Here is a 22,425-nt window from a genome sequence, read left to right on the forward strand (position 1 = left end):
CCCGGTGGTTCAACTTGACGTTCATGCAACACAAAGGGTGTACTGATCCATTCAGCAGCAGAAATATTTTTCAATATGCTGTCAAGTAATTGAATAGAAAGGACAAGAGGGACAGGAGTCAAAAGATTCCTAAAAGAATTCTAAACCTTTATTTTCTAACAAGAGTGAAAAACAAAAAAAGGTAAACATTGAAATGAAAAGTTCATACACAAACTCGACCACTGCGTGTCTGCAATATCAATAATAATAATAATAATAATAATAATAATAATAATAATAATAATTCGAACCCAGAGGAGACAAAGTAAATTGTGATAGAAGTGAAGTGTTACTTTAGTTTGGAAGGAGAGGGAAGAAGGTTGAGGAACAGACTGAAAAACAGGACAGAGGATCAAATAATTAGTCTGAGGGGCGAAATCATAGAATGAAAACAAATGAGAGTCAGTGGTGACAGAGAGATAGAATGTGAGAGAGGTGAGAGGTACAGATACCTATTTTGGGAAAGTAGCACCAAAAACATGAATGCCTGTTTTTCACACTTCCCTAAATATCCAAAATGGACTTTATTGAAAATGCAAAGTCCCCTCCAACAGCCCAGCCTTAAACAAGAACCAATACAAAACAAATACAAGCATTACCACGGTGACCATTATCACCTAGGATACAATGTCATTCACAACCTTCCAACGAACTGAACTTCAGCTTTAAGTTAGCTTCATGTCCAAAATCCCAAGAAAAATGGATCATGAAATAATTCATTCCTACTTCAGTAAGTGGGTAAACAACTGGATCTCCTTGTCTGTCTGTTCGACAAGCTTGTGTCAAACTAGCATTTAATATAGCTGAGAACACATAGCATATTGACTGACTGAGTAACAGACTGACCTCAGAGAACTGGATCCCTAATTAAGACCAAGATAACTGCTCTCCTATGACAATGCCAGCCAGCTTACACTCCAAAACACTTTCACAGGGAGGATGGAGGGAGGTAGATAGAGAGAAAGAGGGAGGGGGTGTAAAGTACAGGGCAGAAGAGAGGAATGTGCTGGTATGTTCAAGGGGGATGGAGAATGAGACAGGAGTGTAGAATCTAGATGTAGGATCTCAAAGAGAATCAGTGTTAGTGTTTGAATGTGATAGGCGCGGGAGCTGTATAGAGGGGGGGTAGGCAGGGGAGCTGTATAGAGGGGGGGTAGGCAGGGGAGCTGTATAGAGGGGGGGTAGGCAGGGGAGCTGTATAGAGGGGGGGTAGGCAGGGGAGCAGCCTGCATTTCTTTCCACAGTTTGACAATGTCTTTCCGCCCAGAATCTGTCCATTCTATCCCTCTCCAAACGTTTGACCATTCTTTACTCCAGAGCTGCATCCATAACCATATCACAAGATCTGAGTGAGAGAGAGAAAGCGAGAGAAGCCTGAGTTAAACTGGTTAACCTTTTTTAAAACATGTATTATAACTAATGTATATATTTCATGAACAAAATTGAGGTGGGTCTAACAGAATATAAACAAAAATAAGAAAACAAAGCGAGGAGGTCAGTTACCTCGGGGTGTGTCTGGATGGGTATGTGAGGGGGTGTGTGGTTGAGGGGACAGGTCTTCTTGCACTCCGAGGCGTCCAGGGACCGGGGTGTTCCCTCCACCCCTGTGACGCCCCTCTGGCTCTTCCTCTTCCTCTTGGAGTCTTTAGCCCGCCCCCCACGGCCTGCTCCCTTCTGCTCCTGGAGCTCAATCTAAGGACAGGGGTCAGGACAAAAACATGATCCACTACATAACCAAAAGTATGTGGATACCTGTTCGTCAAACATCTCAGTCCAAAACCATGAGCATTAATATAGAGTTAGTCCCCTCCTTTGCTGCTATAACAGCCTCCACTCTTCTGGGAAGGCTTTCCACTAGATGTTGGAACATTGCTGCCGGGACTTGCTTCCATTTAGCCACAAGAACATACATGACGTCGAGCACTGATGTTGGGCGATTAGGCCTGGCTCACAGTCGGCGTTCCAATTCATCCCAAAAGGTGTTTGATGGGGTTGAGGTCAGGGCTCTGTGCAGGCCAGTCAAGTTCTTCCACACCAATTTCGACAAACCATTTCTGTATGGACATCGCTTTGTGCATGGGGGCATTGTCATGCTGAAACAGGAAAGAGACTCTGTTGCCTTAAAGTTGGGAGCACAGAATCGTCTATAATGTCATTGTACGCTGTATCGTTAAGATTTCCCTTCGCCTAGCCCGAACCATGAAAAAACAGCCCCAGACCATTATTCCTCCTCCAAACTTTACAGTTGGCACTACGCATTGGGGCAGGTAGCATTCTCCTGGCATACGCCAAATCCAGTCGGACTGCCAGATGGTGAAGCATGATTCATCACTCCAGGAAACACGTCTCCACTGCTCCAGAGTCCAATGGTGGTGAGCTTTACACCACTCAAGTCGACGCTTGGCATTGAGCATGGTGATCTTAGGCTTGTGTGCAGCTGCTTGGCCACAGAAACCCATTTCATGAAGCTCCCAACGAACAGTTATTGTGGTGACGTTGCTTCCAGAGGCAGTTTGGAACTGTGTTGCAATCTAGGACAGACGATTTGTGCGCTACGCGCTTTAGCGATCCCGTTCTGTGAGCTTGTGTGATCTACCACTTCGCGGCTGAGCCGTTGTTGCTCCTAGACGTTACCACTTCACAATAACAGCACTTACAGTTGACCGGGGCAGAAATTTGACGAACTGACTTGTTGGAAAGGTGGCATCCTATGACGGTACCACATTGAAAGCCACTGAGCTCTTCGGTAAGGCCATTCCACTAATTTGAAGGGGTGTCCACACAAACAAGTATCTTCCCACACTTCAGTGTTTTAAAGTAATTGAGCTACTAACTATTACTAAATTGTACATTTCAACACCACCATAGGAGTTAAGCTAATACAACATACACAGCTAAAGTTAGAGGTTTCCTAGTCTCTCACCAGTATGAGTGTTCTGAGTGTGTGTCTGTGTGGCTCTAAAGCAGCCTGCAGGACTCTGTGAATGGTGCTGGTCTGGTCCAGAGACACCTCCAGCAGGTCTCCCTCTAGCTGTAACTCCTCTAGCTGGGTCCTGGTGGTCAGGGACAGCTCTATCACCGGGCCTTTTAGTGATGGGACCAGCGGCAGCAGAGAGCCCACACCTGGGTGGAGGTACAAAGGGATAAAGTCAGATAGATGGCGCACGTGTGTGTGTGTGTGTGTGTACACACACAGGGGTACAGTCAGATACATGGTATGCGTCTACAGTAAAGGGGTACATTCAGACAGGGAAAAAGTAAAATGATAGACTGGAGACTGGAGTTCAAATGTTGTCTACTAACCTGTAACATTGTGGTGAGACTTTACTTTTTTGCTTACGCCGTTTTCACATCCAGCCTGCATGCCGCCATTCATCTCTTTCTTTAGGGTCTTCTTGGGAGAGTTCTCCTCTGTGAGGTCTATCACTCCATCTCCTTCTCCTCCCTCTGAATCTGATAGCACTATCACCGACTCACAGTTCCCTTTCTTCCGGTCCTCCTCCTCCCTGCGAGGCTGGTTCTGTTTAAGCTCCTGCAGCTTCTCTAGTGCCCCCTGTATCTCTGGGCTGTCCAGTGCCTCCTTGGCACGCCCCTGCCAGGTGATGGCCCTCTCTGTGAGACACTGCAGAGCCTCTCCCTCTGGCAGACGGACGGGCAGCCTCTGGAGCGCCACCAGCAGGGCCAGGATGGTCTCCAGACGCGGGCGCCGCGAGCGCTGGCACCGCGGGCACAGGAAGCGTGAGTCCCAGTCCCACCAGCAGAGGGGGTTGATGGGGTGCCCTGAGGAGGAGGGCAGGAGGGAGGGGAACGGGACACACCCACCATGGAACCAGTCTTTACACAGGTGGCAGCGCAGCAGAGGGGGGCGTGGCGCCCGGCCACACACACACACTGACTGAGGAGGAGTGCTGCTGCCTGTCGTTGTGTGGTTACTGTCCCCGTTCTCCTTTCCACAGTTCTCAGAGTGGAGGGCTGTGTCTAGCTCCATAGGGTCCTCCCCCCACCTCCCACCTCCATTCTCCTTGTCCTCCCGCTCTGTCTTGATCTCTTTCTCAGCCTTCTTCTCCACACCTGGTTTAGACAGGTTGACCTTCTGGAGCCTCAGCAGAGCCTCTTTCTCCTGGTGCTCTCCCTCTTTAAACGCCATCACCTAGAGGGACAGACACAGATTATGCACTACCCTGTACTTTTAAGTAATTGTCTCATGTCTTGTCTAGTTGTCATCTCTGCCTTTTGTTTGTATTAGTCTGAGGCCCCGTTGTAGTCCTAATAGAAACTGTTGACAAATCAAGTTGTTTGAATTTGGTTATGACATACCGACACCTGCAATGTTCCCTCAAAATTGTGAAAATGATGTGCAACTTCCAAGCTTTTACAGTAAACACTGAGGTTTTATCCACTTTAACTTAGTTTCAGACAGTGGTTGAGTAGGCTACTGTGGCTGATGGATCATAATGTAGGCCTGCCAGTGGACTACCATCAAAAACAATGGAGAAGATGCATAGCATAACATTTTAACATGGAAATAGCTGTTCTATCATTCAGCCTACGGTAGCAGACAATGTGTGGTGTTCAATGAAGGCCTACATTCCATGAGACTTGAAAAAAACATGCAGGGCTTGACAGTAACCTGTTTATCCACTTCTCCTTGGCTGAAGGATGTGACTGAAAATGTGTTGCTTGATGCAAGAAACCACGTTACAAAATAAACTGCATTAATATTTCCATACCATTATTACAGAGAACAAGACAAATTTTACTACCCTCTGCCTATTGGCTAAATACAACACTTCCCCCTTGAAGCCAAAAAAAGCTCTTTACTGGACTGGCATTTCAAAGATAGAAATCTACACGTGTTGTGTTCCTGTAGGAAGCAATCATTCCCCTGTTGCTGACTACAAATCTATAACTGAGCTAATAACACACTAACTAGCAAAGGATATGAACAAATGTGCACATGCAGCTCTCGCTTTGATCTCAAAACAAGCACATCTACTCACGACCGCTCATCCTGTAAACACAGTCCAGTTGGTTCAGATCCATATATAGCAAGGGTCTAGTTGCATATAGTCCTACTGCAGCTCTGATTAGTTATGCCAAAAACAGGTCTGGAGGGTTGAATCGTGCCTGTCAATGCAATAAAATCCTACTGTCATGGGTTCTGCCTTACTAAGTTTGACATACTAAGCCTTGCATAGTTCGTTTTGTTTCGATATGTCGTATTGAAAGTGGCTAATGTTGATTCGATCACAATTCCCACAGTAAAAAGAAACGTTGATAGTGTTAACTAAGGAGAAAAACTCTAGAAAGTTGAGTGGAGTTCAATCTCGTGCTTCTTTGAGCAGGCTAATATTACTTCTGCGCGGCAGTCCCAGGATGCTGCGCGCCCGTGTGCAGCTTAGAGGGAACATTGGGCACTGGTAAATAACACACTAGAACCTGGCTAGGCCAGACTCTATACAGACTCACAATGGCACCAGGGTCTCTCAGGTCCTGAGCAGAGAGGCCCAGAGTGTTGGTATCTGGGTCACCTAATGGATCCGTCTCTTCTCCCCTCTCCTTACGTTTCTCCACACACGGACACAACACCTGCAGCAAGAAAAAGATGTGATGATGCTGTTAGTAAGACCCACACATTCACAGAGTAATTCAAATAAGGGCTAACACTAACAATATTCACATGCACCCAATTCACAGCCAGTCTCTCACTCTTTCTGGTGTTCCCTGAAGTGTTAGTGATTGATATGTGCGGCAAATACCAATCTTTTAACCACTGTAGATGAAGAACTAAAAAGGCTCACAAACACACTCTACCCCTGGCCTCTCTGACCTGTAGCAGGCTGTGCTGGCTGCTCTTCTTCAGGAAGGTCTTGGAGGCCTTGTCTCTCCAGGAGTGGGCGCTGGCTACCTGCAGCTCCAGCTGCCTCAGCTCCTCCATCCTGACAGGGAGGTCTCTCCCTATCGCCACCAAGCCCTCCAGGTCATCCAGACACGGGTAGTGCTCCCCATTCTACAGTACACACACGGAAGAGGAAGAGAAGGGGAGGTTAATGGAGGACAAGCCAGGGTTACATTCAGCAGGGCACAACATTGTGGAACATTCACATGTATTATGTTGAACAAACATGCCTCTGACATTTACAAGAAATAATTCACATTCGCTGTATTTATGCATTTTCTATCTGCGACATTACACAACGTTTGCCTATTGAACGTGGTTATAAGTTTATAATAGACAGCAGGAGTTGGTTCTACTTGCCTGGATCTCCTCCAGGTCAGTGACCCAGGCCTTGGCTCGGCTCAGACAGCCCTGGAGAGACAGGATGTTGGGCAGCTTGACTGGGATGAGCTGGGCCTCGTTTACTATGGCATCCAGGGTGGACAGAGGGTGCTTCTGCCTGCAATCACACCAGGAGAGAGAGGGGACATTAGGAAGAGCAGACAACCTGAGAACTTGTGTGTAAGTGAGAGATGAGAAAGAAAGACCGATTGAGTGAGACAGTGAGGAGAAAGAGAGATTCAGGATGAGTCATGTGTCCCTCACCGTTGCTCCAGGCAGATCTGGGCCTTCTCCTCCCATCGTTCTGCTATAGTCAGGAGCTCCTGAAGCTCGGCCATGGCTGTTTCCACCGAGACGCTCTGGGGAACATTGCAGCCCACCTCCATCAAGTTCCTGAGGACCGCCAGGGTCATCTCACCGCCCTCGGGCCCCAGGGTCTGCCGCACCTCGCCCAGCCAGCGGCCCTGCTCCTGCAGCCCCTTAAGCAGCTCACACTCTGGGGCATCGACCGGCAGGCCAGCCCCCTTCTCCAACAGGGCCTGCAGTTGTTCTGGGGGAGCGGAGTCTCGCCGCCAGTCCCGGTCGCTCACTAGAGCCCGGGACTGAGTCTGGAACTCTTCTATTGTACGCAGGACTGCCTGAGAGAGAGGGAATTAAAAAAGGAATGAAAGGAAGTAGGGGAGGAAGAGCGGTGTGGACATTAACAACGTTCCAGCTACAGCAGGTTTACTGGTTTCCTCTGGGGGCTCAGATCTAGCTGGTGGATACTGACCTGTACATCCTCCAGCTGGCTCATCACACAGGGCAGGTTCTCCATCTTCTCCACTAGAGCCTTCAGCTCTGCCAGAGTCATCCTCCTACAAACACATACACAATAGTGTGTGCTACTGTGGGTGTGTCATTGAGCAGTCCAATGCAGTTGTGGGTATGGCAGTGTTCGATATGATTTAGGTCATGTGAGTGTGTTACCTGGTCTGTGTCTTGTTGAGAAGTTCAGTGCTTGTCTGCTGACAGTTACGTGTGTCAGTGAGGACAGTGTTGAGTCTCTGGAGCAGCTCGTTGTCAGGGAACTTCTTCTCTGCTGCCTCTGCCTTCAGGACCTCCAGGTCTGTGATGCCTGGAGTTAAAACACAGTCCGTGTCATTACACACCTTTTGGAACAGTTGTTATTCTCACCCATCTAACTCACACAATTCTAGAACAGTGTGTTCTACCTTCCCATCTTATGGGTTGTGTCTATGGCATTTCCCACCTATCTTGTTGCCCTCTTCCTGCTCCAGAGCCTCTTTCACTCTGTTGGCCCAGGAATCAAACACCTCGGCTCGCACTTTGAGCCGATGTAACATGGCAAACAGCTCATCCAGAGTGTACCTGTACCTGGTAGGGAGGAGGAAGAGACAGGTGAGGCGCTAGTGGTAAACAAACGAAACATGGAGAGAAAGAGACTCACACAGAGACAGTGGGTCAGTAGTACCTGAGGTAGAGCTTGTCTGTGGGGCAGCTACAGAGGTCCTGTGTGTGGTAGAGACAGACAAGGCGTTCAGGGCAGTTGGAACAGGCCAGGGCAGACAGGAAGCAGGTCGTCTTGCAATTATCACACTGCCTCTCGTCATCAGGCAGCAGCTCGAACGCCTCCCTCTCTGCCTCTGTGATACCCTGAAAGACCACGACACACAGGGCTTTAGGAAACCACGACACATGCAAGAGCAACACTGTATACAAGATGACAGTCAGTATTATGCAAGATACCACAACAAACACCAACATTTCTAAGAAACTCATAAACCAAACAGACAACATTACGCAAGAAACCACAACAATCAAATTGCTCCCACAAACCAGTCATTTTACTTACTGCTGAAGTCAGTGACCAAACCACAGATTGTCCTGTCTTTCACACGCTCAACTTCTAGATTAATAGTCTCACCCTCTCCAGCAGGCCCTTGCGTAGCTTCCTTTCCTCCTGGACGATGATGAACATCTCTCTGTGCGTGGCAGCGGCCAGGTTGAGGTCTAGCTTCTCAGGGCAGGCGGCCATCTTACAGGTTAGCTCCTCGTGAGAGAAAACACAGTACCGCCGCAGACGACGGTAGTGCTCGATACAGGAGCGCCCTGCAGGCAGCTGGCGGAGGGAAGGGAGAGAAACAGCAGAGGGAAACAGAGGGAGAAAGAGAAAACCAAGGGGAAATTAAGAATTTTGAAAAGACTACATAAAAACACCCATTGGAATAGAGGCATACCCAGTCTGCAGTGCAGAAGTTAACGGCTTCAGCAAAATTATATCCCTGATTGAAGCCGCTGTGGTAAGCCCTGGGGAACGTGATGACAAACTCGCCAGCACACTGGTTGGTGCGTACAACCTGTCAATCAAATGGAAAGGAGGTTATCAGCATGGACATTTCTCACAGTATTATCAATCATCACTAGAATATGAAGATGTGTGTGATGTGTACATGTGTCATTACTCACTGGGACCCCGTGAGACATGAGGATGTTGGGGTTCATAATAGTAACCAGCTGGTGGAGGAGGTCAGGCTGGGACTCAAACAGCTCTGGGGTCAGCTTCTTCATCACCTCTTCTAACCGTTCTGCTGCTACAGAGGGAACCCCGTACCACGTCTTAGGCTCACCCCTGCAGGAGGAGGGGGCAGAAGGGAACAGCTTTAGTCACACTAACAATATCTATCAGTCAGTACATCTAGAATGCTGTATAAAGACAGTGGACCTAAAAGGACAATCATCTCAACCATCTACAGATGAACTGCCTATTCATTTCTCATGTCTCCTGTACGGTTTGTAACATGTCCTGTAGTGTGTGGTAGTTAGTGTCCTATTTACCAGTGCAGGTAGTTGATGGAGTAGCTCCAGTGGTCTTCGATGTGCCAGCAGAAGGCTGAGAAGACCATGCCCACGTACAGCCAGGGCACCTTCATACCAGAGATATCGGCGTTGATGTGGCACAGCACCGACTGCTCCAGCACCGGCATCACATTCAGGTTCCAGCCGCTGCGGGCATAATCCTGCAGACAGAGGACCATGTACAGGTAATGGTTTAGAGGAACTGTATATACTGTTACATGAAGTAATAGTAAATCACTTTGTAAATCACTCAATTAGGGGAAACAGAACCATGTAGAGAAACTGGCATATGAAGACCTACAGGAGTGAAATGAGCAGTTGAATTAAGGAGAGACAGAAAGGAAGATAGTTTAGTAGCTAGTTACCGCTTCCTCTTGTGAGAGGTTCTTCTTGCCATTGTTCATGGGGAATCCACTGCCAAACTCTTTAGAGTGGATGTCGGCTCCATACTCCACTGTCACATCCTCCTCTATGCTACTAACCAAGCGCCAGAACTCTTTCTCCACCAGCTCTGTAGGAACCATCTTCACACACAAAGGTTGTTACTAACAAGATAAAACTCAACCGATGTTCAGAACAGTTTCTGTCCACAGAGTAAAGCATTTGTCTTTTAGGTTTGTACAGGGCTACGTACATGGACAGGCATATTGAAGTAGTCTGCTTTGTATGTGTCTGCCATCTCCCCAAAACTCTGCAGGGTGTATTCTCTGGTAGCCTGCTCAAAACCGAAGGCCTCCGCTGGTCTTTTACACTCCTACAGGGAAGTAGAGGAGAGGCAGACATGAGGGCATTGAAGAGATGGATTGGACAGAGGCAAAGAAAATAATTACAGATGAATATAATGCTAAGTTGATTCCCAGTGATTTTCCTAACTGGTTTACTTAAGTGATAATGCCCTCGAAGCCGGTGTTTGAAGGATATAAGGGCACGTGTCAATATATCCTCCAAAACACCAGCTTCAAGGGCATTATGACTTTTGGACAACGGGTTACCAACATATTAAAATAATGATTGACATTTTTCATTAAAAACATTATTTTGATTCATTTAATTAATACTATTTCATCATTCCACGAGATATAGACCCACCTGTTGTATAAATGTCAAGCCTGTGTTTTATTTTGTGTTACAATTGTATAAATCACTATTTGTTCATTCGACATAGTGGGATTGTGTCTTAAATTAATTGTGACGAATTGCAGTGAAAATGATTTCTTGCGCAATTGCCAATAGAATAACCATGGTAAATGTAGGTACATTTACAGTCAAGCAATGTCATGTCGTGTGGTCCTAAAATCAATAGCCTTCATTTGTGCGCTAGTTACCGGTGCTTAGCAACCAATTAACAAATAAAAATGATCTTATCCATATGTTCATATAACCTAACCTGCCCAGTCTCCACTTTATCAGCAAACTTGTCTAAACAGCATGCACAAAAAAACAGATTGGGCAAGTTCGCTATTTATCGCAACAGAGACAAAACTATCGGTAGAGTGGAAAACACAAGTACATAAAATATATGCAATTTTTTTTATGTGCACTATGTCATCACACACAGCCTTTTATTTACAACAAAGTCAGCCTGAAAGAAACACCTCTGGTGGGGATATTTTTCTATGCAGATTTTATAATATTCACATAAAAATCTGTCGCAAATTAGATGGAAACCTGGCAACTAACTCCCCAGGTTAAAATAGACTGGCTGCACCCACATAGAATGATGTTTGTTTGACACAACAGGATGCTGTGGTTCTCCGTGACTCTCTCTCACCTCAGCCACACATTTGGGGCAGCGCCAGTTGCCCTTGGGGGCTTCAGTGAGGGGCGGCAGTAGACAGAAGGTGTGGTAGTTGTCGTCACAACCGTCACACAGCAGGAGCTTCTCATCCTCGTCGCCGCGGCCACACATCCGACACACAAACGAATCCACCTTAGCAGAAAACAGAACAGATTAGTGAGATGGAATTTAAGTTCTCCATTTAAATTGACAGTAAAAAGCATGAATTGGCGTACACCAATTCAAAGTTGCTAACTAACGGAATAGTAAATTTAAATGTTTTATCCATTAAATTATTGGGCGCATATACAGTGAGTAAACCAAACATTAAGAACACCTTCCTAATATTGAGTGGTAATCGCCCCCCCCGCCACACCCACTCAGTGTAGTGTTCAACAATCTTTGTTTTTCCATTTAAAATGTCCATCCTTATGATTAGATCATCTATAACATCTGATTTAGGATCAGATAATAGAGGGCTGGATTCCCAGACAGAGAATCTCCAGTGATCACGCTCCTCAGTACAGGATTAGTCTTAATCCGTCTCTGGGTAACCGGCCCATAAGGGTGAATTGAAACTAGGCCACTTACAAACTGGGGGTTGCTGAGGTTACGTCTCAACCTCATGGTCATCTTGGTGCAGGGCCCATCACTGTTAGGGTCATCTTGGTCCTTTTCATCATGTCTGTCTCCACCATCATCATCATCTTCCTCTTTCTTCACTTTATTCTTGACCGTGACATCAGGAGGAGGCGGTGGAGTGGGGGTGACTGTGCTGGAGTCTCCCTCTTTGACCTCTCCTGGTTCCTCCTTGTCCTGGACCGCAGCAACTGCATCACGGACAGTCACAGTCTGAGGCAGCTCTTCTGGAAGGAGACCAGCAGTAACCTTACCCAGCATTCAACACAGACTGACTTGATAAGAGACTGCATCTGAAATTGCACCGTATTCTACTTTTTCCAGACACACCCAGTGGTGAGGGAGGGGGGTGAGTTGTGTTACCTTTCTTGGGGATGCTCTTATTCCTGGGAACCAGTCCTAGCCCCATCATCTTAGGCCCTGCCCCGTAGATCTGTAGTTTCTTCAGCTCAGGGTTCTTCTCTATGTCCTCCTCTGTGGGGTCAGGCTAGGGGACAGAGGTTGAAGGTCAGTAAGGAGATGTGGAGGTAGCAACTCCAATACACTTTCAACTATACTGAGAGGGAATGGAGAAGCAGAAGGGACAAGGAATCAGGAGAGAAAGAGGATGAGGGAGAATATCAGCAACTGACGTACTAGAGGAGAGGACTGGCTAAGAGAGTAGCAACACTACCAGTACATCTGTGACAATTGAGTTATTAAACAAAGGTAAAGACACACCACTCTTTAAGCAAAAGCAACAAAACACGCACCTACACACACGTAGCAACAAAGGAAACTAATTTGGGGAACCAACATACAAGTTTTAACTGAGCTAAACAGTGGTCACATTTTTATATAAAAACACCAACAAAACGGTAGTGAGGTGTCCTCGGCCTCAGATCCTAAATCTGTAAAATTGTGTTTCTAACTTCTGAAGGGGCAATGCTTGAGGCCATGAATGTAAAAGGCTTATTTTGCATATTCCAAATATTTGACTTACTCCCAAATTAACAGGGTTTTTGCCAAACACAACCTACCGGTTTTTAACTGAGTGGTGCACTCTAATAGAACACATGCAGTCACAATAGCACTGCAGCAGACCGGGGTATGAAAGCGTTAACAGTCAACAGCAACGCAATGATGCACAGAGACCTAGCAGTAAAGCCACCCAAGAAAAGTACAAATGAGAGCAAGAGATCGAGAGAGAGAGAGATCGAGAGATTGAGAGAAAGATCAACACTGATTTCACAAACAAGGACAGGTGAGACCGCTTAATGCTGATGCATTTACACGGGCTGTTTCCAGGAACAAACAGTCTGAGTGGGTGTGTGAGTAGAATAAGGGCTAAACACAGATAAAGCTTGATGCCAGGCTGATGAATGGTGAGGTTTGTCAATAGTTATAAAACGAGAGCAAAGGGCGCCTGGCACAAAATGAAGGTCGAGAGACAGAGGGGTTTGTTTCTAAAGAAACAGAGCCAGCTAGAGAGACGGGGCGAGAAGAGAGCCAGGAAGGAGCGAGAGCGGGCAGGCGCATTGCACTCAAGAGAGACAGTACCGATGCAGAGATGTGTTGAGGGCCAGTAGTGAGAGGGTGGGAGGCAGAATCCTCTGGACCCTGCATGGGGAGACAACAGCAACAATGGACTGAGACTTGAGGAGGAAAAAGAGGAGCTGAGAAAAAAAATACAAATAATTGAAGGGAACAGGGCTGAGTGGAAAAAAGGCATATGGAGAGAGATGGATATAACATCAAATATTCTAATATATAGGCCTTGGTGTGGGACAACAATGTGCTAGCCAAATATAATTGTATATAATAATATAATAATTGTATTGATAACGTCACAAGCACTTTTTGATCTGTATATATAGTGGGGCAAAAAAGTATTTAGTCAGCCACCAATTGTGCAAATTCTCCCACTTAAAAAGATGAGGCCTGTCATTTTTAACATAGGTACACAACTATGACAGACCAAATTAGATTTTTTTTCTCTCCAGAAAACCACATTGTAGGATTTTTTATGAATTTATTTGCAAATTATGGTGGAAAATAAGTATTTGAACACCTACAAACAAGCAAGATTTCTGGCTCTCACAGACCTGTAACTTCTTCTTTAAGAGGCTCCTCTGTCCTCCACTCGTTACCTGTATTAATGGCACCCGTTTGAACTTGTTATCAGTATAAAAGACACCTGTCCACAACCTCAAACAGTCACACTCCAAACTCCACTATGGCCAAGACCAAAGAGCTGTCAAAGGACACCAGAAACAAAATTGTAGACCTGCACCAGGCTGGGAAGACTGAATCTGCAATAGGTAAGCAGCTTGGTTTGAAGAAATCAAATGTGGGAGCAATTATTAGGAAATGGAAGACATACAAGACCACTGATGATCTCCCTCGATCTGGGGCTCCACGCAAGATCTCACCCTGTGGGGTCAAAATGATCACAAGAACGGTGAGCAAAAATCCCAGAACCATACGGGGGGACCTAGTGAATGACCTGCAGAGAGCTGGGACCAAAGTAACAAAGCCTACCATCAGTAACACACTACGCCGCCAGGGACTCAAATCCTGCAGTGCCAGACGTGTCCCCCTGCTTAAGCCAGTACATGTCCAGGCCCATCTGAAGTTTGCTAGAGAGCTTTTGGATGATCCCGAAGAAGATTGAGAGAATGTCATATGGAAAGATGAAACCAAAATAACTTTTTGGTAAAAACTCAACTCGTCGTGTTTGGAGGACAAAGAATGCGGAGTTGCATCCAAAGAACACCATACCTACTGTGAAGCATGGGGGTGGAAACATCATGCTTTGGGGCTGTTTTTCTGCAAAGTGACCAGGACGACTGATCCGTGTAAAGGAAAGAATGAATGGGGCCATGTATCATGAGATTGAGTGAAAACCTCCTTCCATCAGCAAGGGCATTGAAGATGAAATGTGGCTGGGTCTTTCAGCATGACAATGATCCCAAACACACCACCCTGGCAACGAAGGAGTTGCTTTCAAGGTCCTCGAGTGGCCTAGCCAGTCTCCAGATCTCAACCCCATAGAAAATCTTTGGAGGGCGTTGAAAGTCAGTGTTGCCCAGCAACAGCCCCAAAACATCACTGCTCTAGAGGAGATCTGCATGGAGGAATGGGCCAAAATACCAGCAACAGTTTGTGAAAACCTCGAAGACTTACAGAAAACATTTGACCTCTGTCATTGCCAACAAAGGGTATATAAAAAAAAGTATTGAGATAAACTTGTTATTGACCAAATAATAATTTTTCCACCATAATTTGTCAAATAAATTCATAAAAAATCCTACAATGCGATTTTCTGGATTTTTTGTTGAAGTGTACCTATAATGAAAATCACAGGCCTCTCATCTTTTTAAGTGGGAGAACTTGCACAATTGGTGGCTGACTAAATACTTTTTTGCCCCACTGTAACTGAGCACTCAGAACGCACAGCACACAGAGTTCAATAATTAGAGCAGCAAATGAAAACAAGTACAGGATGCATACAGGGCGCTACAATGTTCAATGGTAGGTGTGACAAAATTAACAACCAGTGGGGGGGGGGGGGGACGACGACAAACAGAGACAGGAGAAAGAGACGGGTATAGAGCAGACCTACCCCACTATTAAATTAGTCAAAACAGGAACATTTTACATCTGGCTAGAAATGAATGAGGAAATTAACTCAGAGAAAAAAAATGTCCTCATGTGTGCTAGCTACCCTTATAGAATCCCCATACTTTAACAATGACAGCTTCTCCAACCCAGGCTTAAGGACATGTACTAGCCTGTGGCAACCTAAATGACTAGAACTGGACAAGAACCTGACACCCTCAGCACACGGAGACAAACACCCACCTGGAGATGACAGCATTCCCTCCTCCATATGCCCCCCTAGACACAACTACGACAACATAAACGGGTCATAACTCCTGCAGCGTTGTCGAACACCATAGTAGTCCACTTGTCCATTGTCAATGGTAGGCTTCAAGGTGACTAGTATGGTAGGTACACCTATAGCTCATCTCTTGGCAGTAGTACTGTAGACTACTTTATCACTGACCTCAACCCAAACTCTCTTCGAGCGTTTAGTCAGTCCAGAGACACCCCTATCAGATTACAGCAAAATCACACTACTTGAACAGAGCTATGCTCAAATCATGAGGTATCAGAGCCAAAGGAACTGAATAATGCCTAAAACTATTAGGCAACAACAAATTCTAGACAATTTCCTGGACAAAAGGATTCACTGTAATAGTGAAGGAGTGGAAGAGCTGGGACACAGATTAAATTAATTTGTATTAATGACTAATTTGGCCTATTGACATTTAAAATAGATTATGTTATGAATATGACAATAACATACACTACATGACAAAAAGTATGTGGACACCTGCTTGTCGAACATCTCATTCCAAAATCATGGGCATTAATATGGAGTTGGTCCCCCCTTTGCTGCTATAACATCCTCCACTCTTCTGGGAAGGCTTTCCACTAGATGGAACATTGCAGCAGGGGCTTCCATTCAGCCAGAAGAGCATTAGAGAGGTCTGGCACTGATGTTGGGCGATTAGGCCTGGTTCGCAGTCGGTGTTCCAATTCATCCCAAAGTGTTCGATGGGGTTGAGATCAGGGTTCTATGCAGGCCAGTCAAGTTCTTCAACACCAATCTCAACAAATCGTTTCTGTATGGACCTTGCTTTGTGCACACAAGCATTGTCATGCTGAAACAGGAAAGAGACTCCCCCAAACTGCTACAAAGTTGGAAGCACAGAATCGTCTAGAATGTCATTGTACGCTGTATCGTTAAGATTTCCCTTCGCCTAGCCCGAACCTTGAAAAAACAGCCCCAGACCATTATTTCAGTTATTTGCAGTTTGGAACTCTGTTTTTACACGCTACGTGCTTCAGCACTCGATGGTTCTGTTCTGTGAGCTTGTGCTGCCTACCACGTCGAGGTTGAGCTGTTGTTGCTCCTAGGCATTTCCACTTCACAATAACAGCATTTACAGTTGACCGGGGCAGCGCTAGCAGGGCAGATATTTGACAAACTGACTTTTTGGAAAGATGCCACCATATGATGGTGCCACGTTGAAAGTCACTGAGCTTTTGAGTAAGGTCATTCAAATGCCAATGTTTGTTTATGGAAATTGCATGGCTGTGTGCTTGATTTTATACACTGGTCAGCAACGGGTGTGGCTGAAATAGCAGAATCCCCTGATTTGAAGGTGCATCTTCACACACACACAAAAAAAGTATCTGCAAAATGTAAAGTAAGGTGTTTATTGCCAAAATAAGAGACAGGTATAATTATACAAATGCAACAGTACATTTATTGGGCCTTATTCTATGGATTTCACATGATTGGGAATACAGATATGCATCCGTTGGTCACAGATACCTTCAAAAATGGGCAACAGGACCTTGTGATAAAACGCAATTGTGTTCGCTGTCCATAGCTTATGCCTGTCCATTCCATAACCCCACCAAGGGGCACTCTGTTCAAAACGCTCACCCACACAACGCCATACACAGGGTCTGCGGTTGTGAGACCAGTTGGATGTACTGCGAAATTCTCTAAAAACAAAGTTGGAGACTGCTTATGGTAGAGAACTGAACATTCAATTATCTGGAAAAGGCGCTGGTGGACATTCATGCAGTCAGAATGCCACTGCATAATCCCTCAAAACTTGAGACACCTGTGGCGTTGTGTGACAAAACTGCACATTTTAGAGTGGCCTTTTATTGTCCCCAGCACAAGGTGCTCCTGTGTGATGATCATGCTGTTTAATCAGCTTCTTGATATGCCACACCTGTCCGGTGGACAGATTATCTGCTCACTAACAGAGATGTAAATAAATGTGCACACAATTTGAGAGAAATAAGCCTTTTGTGCATATGGAAAATGTCTGGGATCTTTTATAAGAGCTCATTAAACATGGGACCAACACTTACATGTTGCATTTATATTTTTGTTTAGTGTACATGATTATATGGGCGTATGATACAAGTTTAACTCCATGACTACTATTCAAGTACTAACAAAATCCATCACTGATAGTCTACATAGATAATAACATCTACAAATGCAACATGATTTGTGTTAATGGCAGGTGTTGTTCTCCCCAAGGTATTACACTGACAGCTCTGTAATAACCAGAGTAGAGTACTATTTTTTTTACTTCCTGTTCTCAGAAGGCAGCACATCACCCAATGAATAAATTTGGCTATTTATAGATTATGGGTGTTGATTATTCAGTGGTGGAATGTGAGCGCTTACATGAATGATCAACACGATCATGGCAATGGGTAAAAAAAAAAAAACTTCTGTTAAGATCTGTGAAAAAGGTTTTTAAATAGCACACACAAAGGGTGACAGTGTTAAAAGGGAATATATTAAGTCATTGTGGACTGTGTGCCCATAACTCACGTCTGGCTGGAGGCGATTGGCTCGGCGTCCGTAGCTGCTCATCTTGGAAGGCTGGACAGACTGGCGTAGGGGGATGGAGTGGGGCTTGTATTCTCTATCCACCTCTTCCCCATCATATAGCTTTGGCTTAGTCTGCTACACAGACAAATCCTGGGGTTAAACCCTGTTCTACTTCATGACTATGGATGGACACCATTTATTAACAGCGCAACTATCTTAACAAATAATGAATGCAAGTCATGTAGGTCAATGCATGTCAAATTCTATTTGATAGATCGCTTGTGTAAGCGCAAAAGAGCAGGAGCAAAGTGGGTGAGTGTAGCGTTTACCGGCAGGCTGGCCCCAGCATGAAACACCTCAAAGGGGTAGACAATCCTCTCGTAGTGTGAGCGCAGGAGGGAGCCAATGTTCCTGCCAGTTGGGTAACCAAGCTTCTGGGCCACACGAGCCCAACGCCGCTCCTTACTGACTATATCAAACCCTCCCTCCTCTATCACAACCTACAGCACAAAATAATACAGTAAGTGTACAGTCAGCTCAGTTTTACTGGCTTAATAAGTACAGTTGGAGAGTGTTAGCAATAGTAAGATCTATCACAATTTTTGTTATACTGAAGTAAGACATGCAACAGGGGGTTTATTGAGAAATGACATCAGTCAGTCAGCTCCAGCACCTTGGACAGGCTGAAAAGGTCCAAGATACGCCTCTCGATGTTTGGGATCTTGAGGGAGGATCCCTGGATCTCCCAGAACTTGGCAATCCGGTCCAAGTAGTTCAGCTTGACTCGGGTCTCCGCCTGAGGAGAGGGGGGTCAGGAGTTAATATGATTAGATGGAGTGAATTTTTTTTTTAATCTTTGAGTCAACCAGAACAAGTGACTTCTAGAACAGTTATTCAATATCAAGACTCAACCATTCAGTGATACAACATAGGATGGAGAGAGACAAACCTCTAGCTCATTGAGTCTCTGTATACGGGGTGTGAAGCGGAAACTATCCACCTCCACAGCAAAGGGTGGCTGCCAGTCCTGTAGGGGAAAGGGAATTCTTTGATCAATGTATGTTTGATGTAAACACTTGTCATTCTGTCTCCTGCAATCTCAAGCCTTTGCTCAGCTTGTAAGAGAGAAAGAAGACATTACTTCTGTTGTGTGCTGGACACAAATAACAGTGAGACTACATCAGATTGGTTACGGTTGGCAGAAAACAACCGCATTCAACTCTACAGGTTTCAATGGGTTAAATGATAGATGCGTATCAGTAAACACTTACAGCAGGAGGACGAATCTTGCAGATTCCAGACTTCTCTGCAATTGGACGGATCTTGGCAATATAGCCCAGGGGATCCTGAAACTCCTCCCACGATGGCTCGAACACTGGGCACTCAGGAGGCGGCACAAAGTCTTCCCCCTCCATCGCCCTGGCAAAAGGTAAGGCCAAGAATCAGCATGTCAAGTCACCACACAGTGAAGCAACTTATTTTGCAACTGTCTTAAGTGCTAATCAGAGTCCAAAGCGTGTACGAGACCGCAAAGCAGTGTTCTAGAAAATTGGATGGTTGTTTTTCATACTTTTAGAATTCTCTGCGAGGTTCAAGCAATTTCTCCAGCTGTCACCACATTCAAATGAATAGAGGACGCGTTTGTTGGGAAGGTGTGCAGTTGGGCTATGCGTCTCCCACAGACGGTGGTCTCAGAGCCGTGTAGCTGTGTCACAATGTGCCGCCAGACTCCCTGCGTCTGTGGGCTTTGAATTACGCTTGATCACATCACCCAAATCTAAGATTGTTTATGTAATATTTGTAAACACATTAATATCTATCATAAAAATATATTTTTGTAACTTCCAATCCTATCAATAGGGGACAAAAAACATGTTGAGACAAATTCAAAATTAGGCTAAGGGTCAAACAATCACATGGTCTTTTTCCCTTGGGATTACCCGTTATTAAAAAGTTCATAAGTACAGCTCCATAAATCTATTTGTATACATTAACAGCGCTTCAGAGTTTGTTTTTCATCAGCTCAAACAAAGAGAAAGGGGCCCAAGGGAGACAACCAACATTTTTGAATGGCCATTGTTTCACAAATCTTACATGATCCTTCTACTTGTGGATAACATTTTTGAATAGAATCCTGTTCTGATATTTGGAATAAGTAAACAGAGCATCATATAATCTAGTTAAACTGCATTTAGACATGCAGTCCAATTATTTTTTACACTAATTGATCTTTTGACCAATCACAACAGATATTTTCACAACTTTTTCAGAGCTGATCGGTCAAGACCAATTAGTGACAAAAATACCAGAATTGGGCTGCCTGTCTAAAACGCAGCCTATGACGTCAAAAACCCAAGCCTGTTGTTAACCCAAGATGGGGGAGGAGTTCTATGTAACTGGTCACCCCTCCCCCTACCTTACAGCCACAACAAATAAAGCACTTCTTACATGGTGTCATGGATATGTCTCATAAGATGCATCAAGAGGTCAAATTGGTGTTCGGTCATCAATAGAAAATAACACACTAACAAATAATGGTGATATGAAAAAGTCCTACTGTCTGGGATGTGTTTTGTTTACTACAATTGATTTCACAAGAACTGAGGTATGTTATCTGAGAAGGCCTCCTACATTTCCTGTCAATAGAAAATAATGATAAGGACATTTGAGGAAGCTTAGTACTCAAATGTAGGGACAGATTCTCAAATTGTAAAGTCCCTAATCTCAACATACAGACGTCACAGGAGTTAAGGCTAAATTACTAAAGCGGAAGGCCTGATTGCACCCATCCACTTAACAAGACCAAATATGGGAGCAATCCATCCAAGTTAGGTAACAAATTCATGTTGTCATTGTCAAACACCACACAATTTGGGCCATTTGGCACATATGGGTCCTTGGTGACAAGCTAGGAAAATCCCAAGGAGTTTGTGATTTTTAGCAGCTTAACTAGTTAGCTAATTTACTTGATAAGATGTATATCTAACGTTATTAGACTAACTATATAGACTTACATCATATTAGATAGCTGGTACTTGGACAGCAACTCTTCCTGACACGTTCAGCGTGGTCAAAGACGAAATAATGGATTCAGATGTCACCAATAATGGGCCGTTTAGGTGTCTTGAAAGCTCACGGGGTCTATTGTTCAGCACTGGGTCACGATTAGGGTGGCTGAAGCGAACGGTCGTTATGGCCTCCACTTTTCAGCCCCCTCCCAGGCAGCACCTCCGGTCTCAGATATCACTGCAAATTGGCGTGGAAGTTTAACTTGACATTTTGGTTACTTCTGTTTTGGACGTGTCCCAAGCCAGATGTGAATTGATTAATTTTATTAAAATATTCCGGACAATCCCGTAGACACTTCCTTCTCCAGAGACTATCCTCCTTACTTTGTTGTTGTTTAGCTAGCTGTCGTTGGTTAGCTAGCTAACGTTAGCAAGCTAGGTCCAGTTAGCTCACGTAAAGTTGACCGTTTTCAGCCTCGCTTCCCCCTTAGACCCACTTCTATTGATGTAGAAGTGTAAAGATTATCCACTTCAAAGACTCGTTTGCTTGTACAACGAGTGACTGTGAGAATTACGTCCCCATCAAATCAATTTGTGACCAATTTCGCTATCCCCCGTTCATCCTGTCCGTGTTAGACGCCATCTTAGTTTCATCATTGCCTAAGCACAACCTTAAATCTCTCAACTACTGACTACGACAGATTAGTTATTTGAGCGGAAGAGAGGGTAGGAATTAATCCCTCCACATTCGCTCGTTTATAGAAAGTAGTTCATAGACACATTTTCTCTTATCTTGACCTATTTCACGAATTATGATGCCCATTCACTGAATTGTATCACCAATATACGCATGGCTACATACAGTTAGTATATAGTTTAAAATGTGTGCCAATATTCAATGAATAAGAATGGCAGCAGACGGTACTGCACATTAATTCAGATGTGGAGGATGGCAGAGTTGCATGATGCATGCACGCAGGTACGTGACACGGAGTAATATACCTACTGGCACCTCTTGCTATCAAAATGCCGTTGACGGTGATGATGATCGATTACTTTTTTTAATCATTGGTGATCTGCTTAATGCTGGGAATTGTTTGCCTGATAAAATTAAGCATAAATGAAGGACATTTTTCCTTTCCTGTTTACTTTACAAATTTACACGACTGGATGAGTGAGCCATGCCTATTATAATCTAGTTTTAAACTGAAGTCATAAATCAGTACCTACTTAATTGTTTTTATTTAACTAGGCAAGTCGGTTAAGAACAAATTCTTATTTACAATGACGGCCTACCGGGAACAGTGGGTTAACTGCCTTGTTCATGAACAGAATGACAGATCTTTACCGTGTCAGCTCGGGGATTCAACCCTGCAACCTTTCGGTTACTGGCCAAACTCTCCAACCA

General features: G+C 44.8%; 1 protein-coding gene across 8 annotated transcripts; it reads right to left on the reverse strand.

The window, feature by feature from the left end:
• Positions 1-126: 126 nt before the first annotated feature.
• Positions 127-21,988, reverse strand: LOC110532487 (lysine-specific demethylase 5C). 8 transcript variants are annotated; one of them, XM_021616438.3, is made up of 28 exons: positions 21,024-21,988; positions 19,281-19,428; positions 18,959-19,036; positions 18,683-18,805; positions 18,339-18,509; positions 18,010-18,144; positions 13,134-13,193; positions 11,958-12,081; positions 11,547-11,821; positions 10,950-11,108; positions 9,813-9,932; positions 9,544-9,702; positions 9,158-9,339; positions 8,789-8,951; positions 8,560-8,679; positions 8,247-8,441; positions 7,794-7,975; positions 7,572-7,696; positions 7,289-7,436; positions 7,092-7,176; positions 6,584-6,957; positions 6,299-6,437; positions 5,870-6,049; positions 5,509-5,628; positions 3,343-4,189; positions 2,963-3,162; positions 1,543-1,731; positions 127-1,384 (listed from the first exon to the last, which is right to left on the reverse strand). In XM_021616438.3, the coding sequence occupies exons 1-28, from the start codon at positions 21,026-21,028 to the stop codon at positions 1,376-1,378; spliced, it is 4,815 nt and encodes a 1,604-aa protein (XP_021472113.3). In that variant the 5' UTR covers positions 21,029-21,988; the 3' UTR covers positions 127-1,375. The 8 variants fall into 8 exon arrangements, with proteins under 8 accessions (XP_021472113.3, XP_090041103.1, XP_021472114.3 ...); XM_090184977.1 differs by having other exon boundaries at positions 11,547-11,818; positions 18,010-18,141; positions 21,024-21,982; XM_021616439.3 differs by having other exon boundaries at positions 18,010-18,141; positions 21,024-21,982.
• Positions 21,989-22,425: the final 437 nt, after the last annotated feature.

This window comes from Oncorhynchus mykiss, chromosome 9 (genome assembly GCF_057628025.1).
Source record: "Oncorhynchus mykiss isolate SJ-2025 chromosome 9, ASM5762802v1, whole genome shotgun sequence".
NCBI lineage: Eukaryota > Metazoa > Chordata > Actinopteri > Salmoniformes > Salmonidae > Oncorhynchus > Oncorhynchus mykiss.

Coding starts and splice junctions, on each gene's coding strand:
- LOC110532487 (XM_021616438.3), bottom strand. Junction 7,976..8,246: donor GCAAGGGCCTGCTGGAGAGG/GTGAGACTATTA, acceptor GTGGTCTTTCAG/GGTATCACAGAGGCAGAGAG. Junction 6,050..6,298: donor CTGACCTGGAGGAGATCCAG/GCAAGTAGAACC, acceptor TGTGTACTGTAG/AATGGGGAGCACTACCCGTG.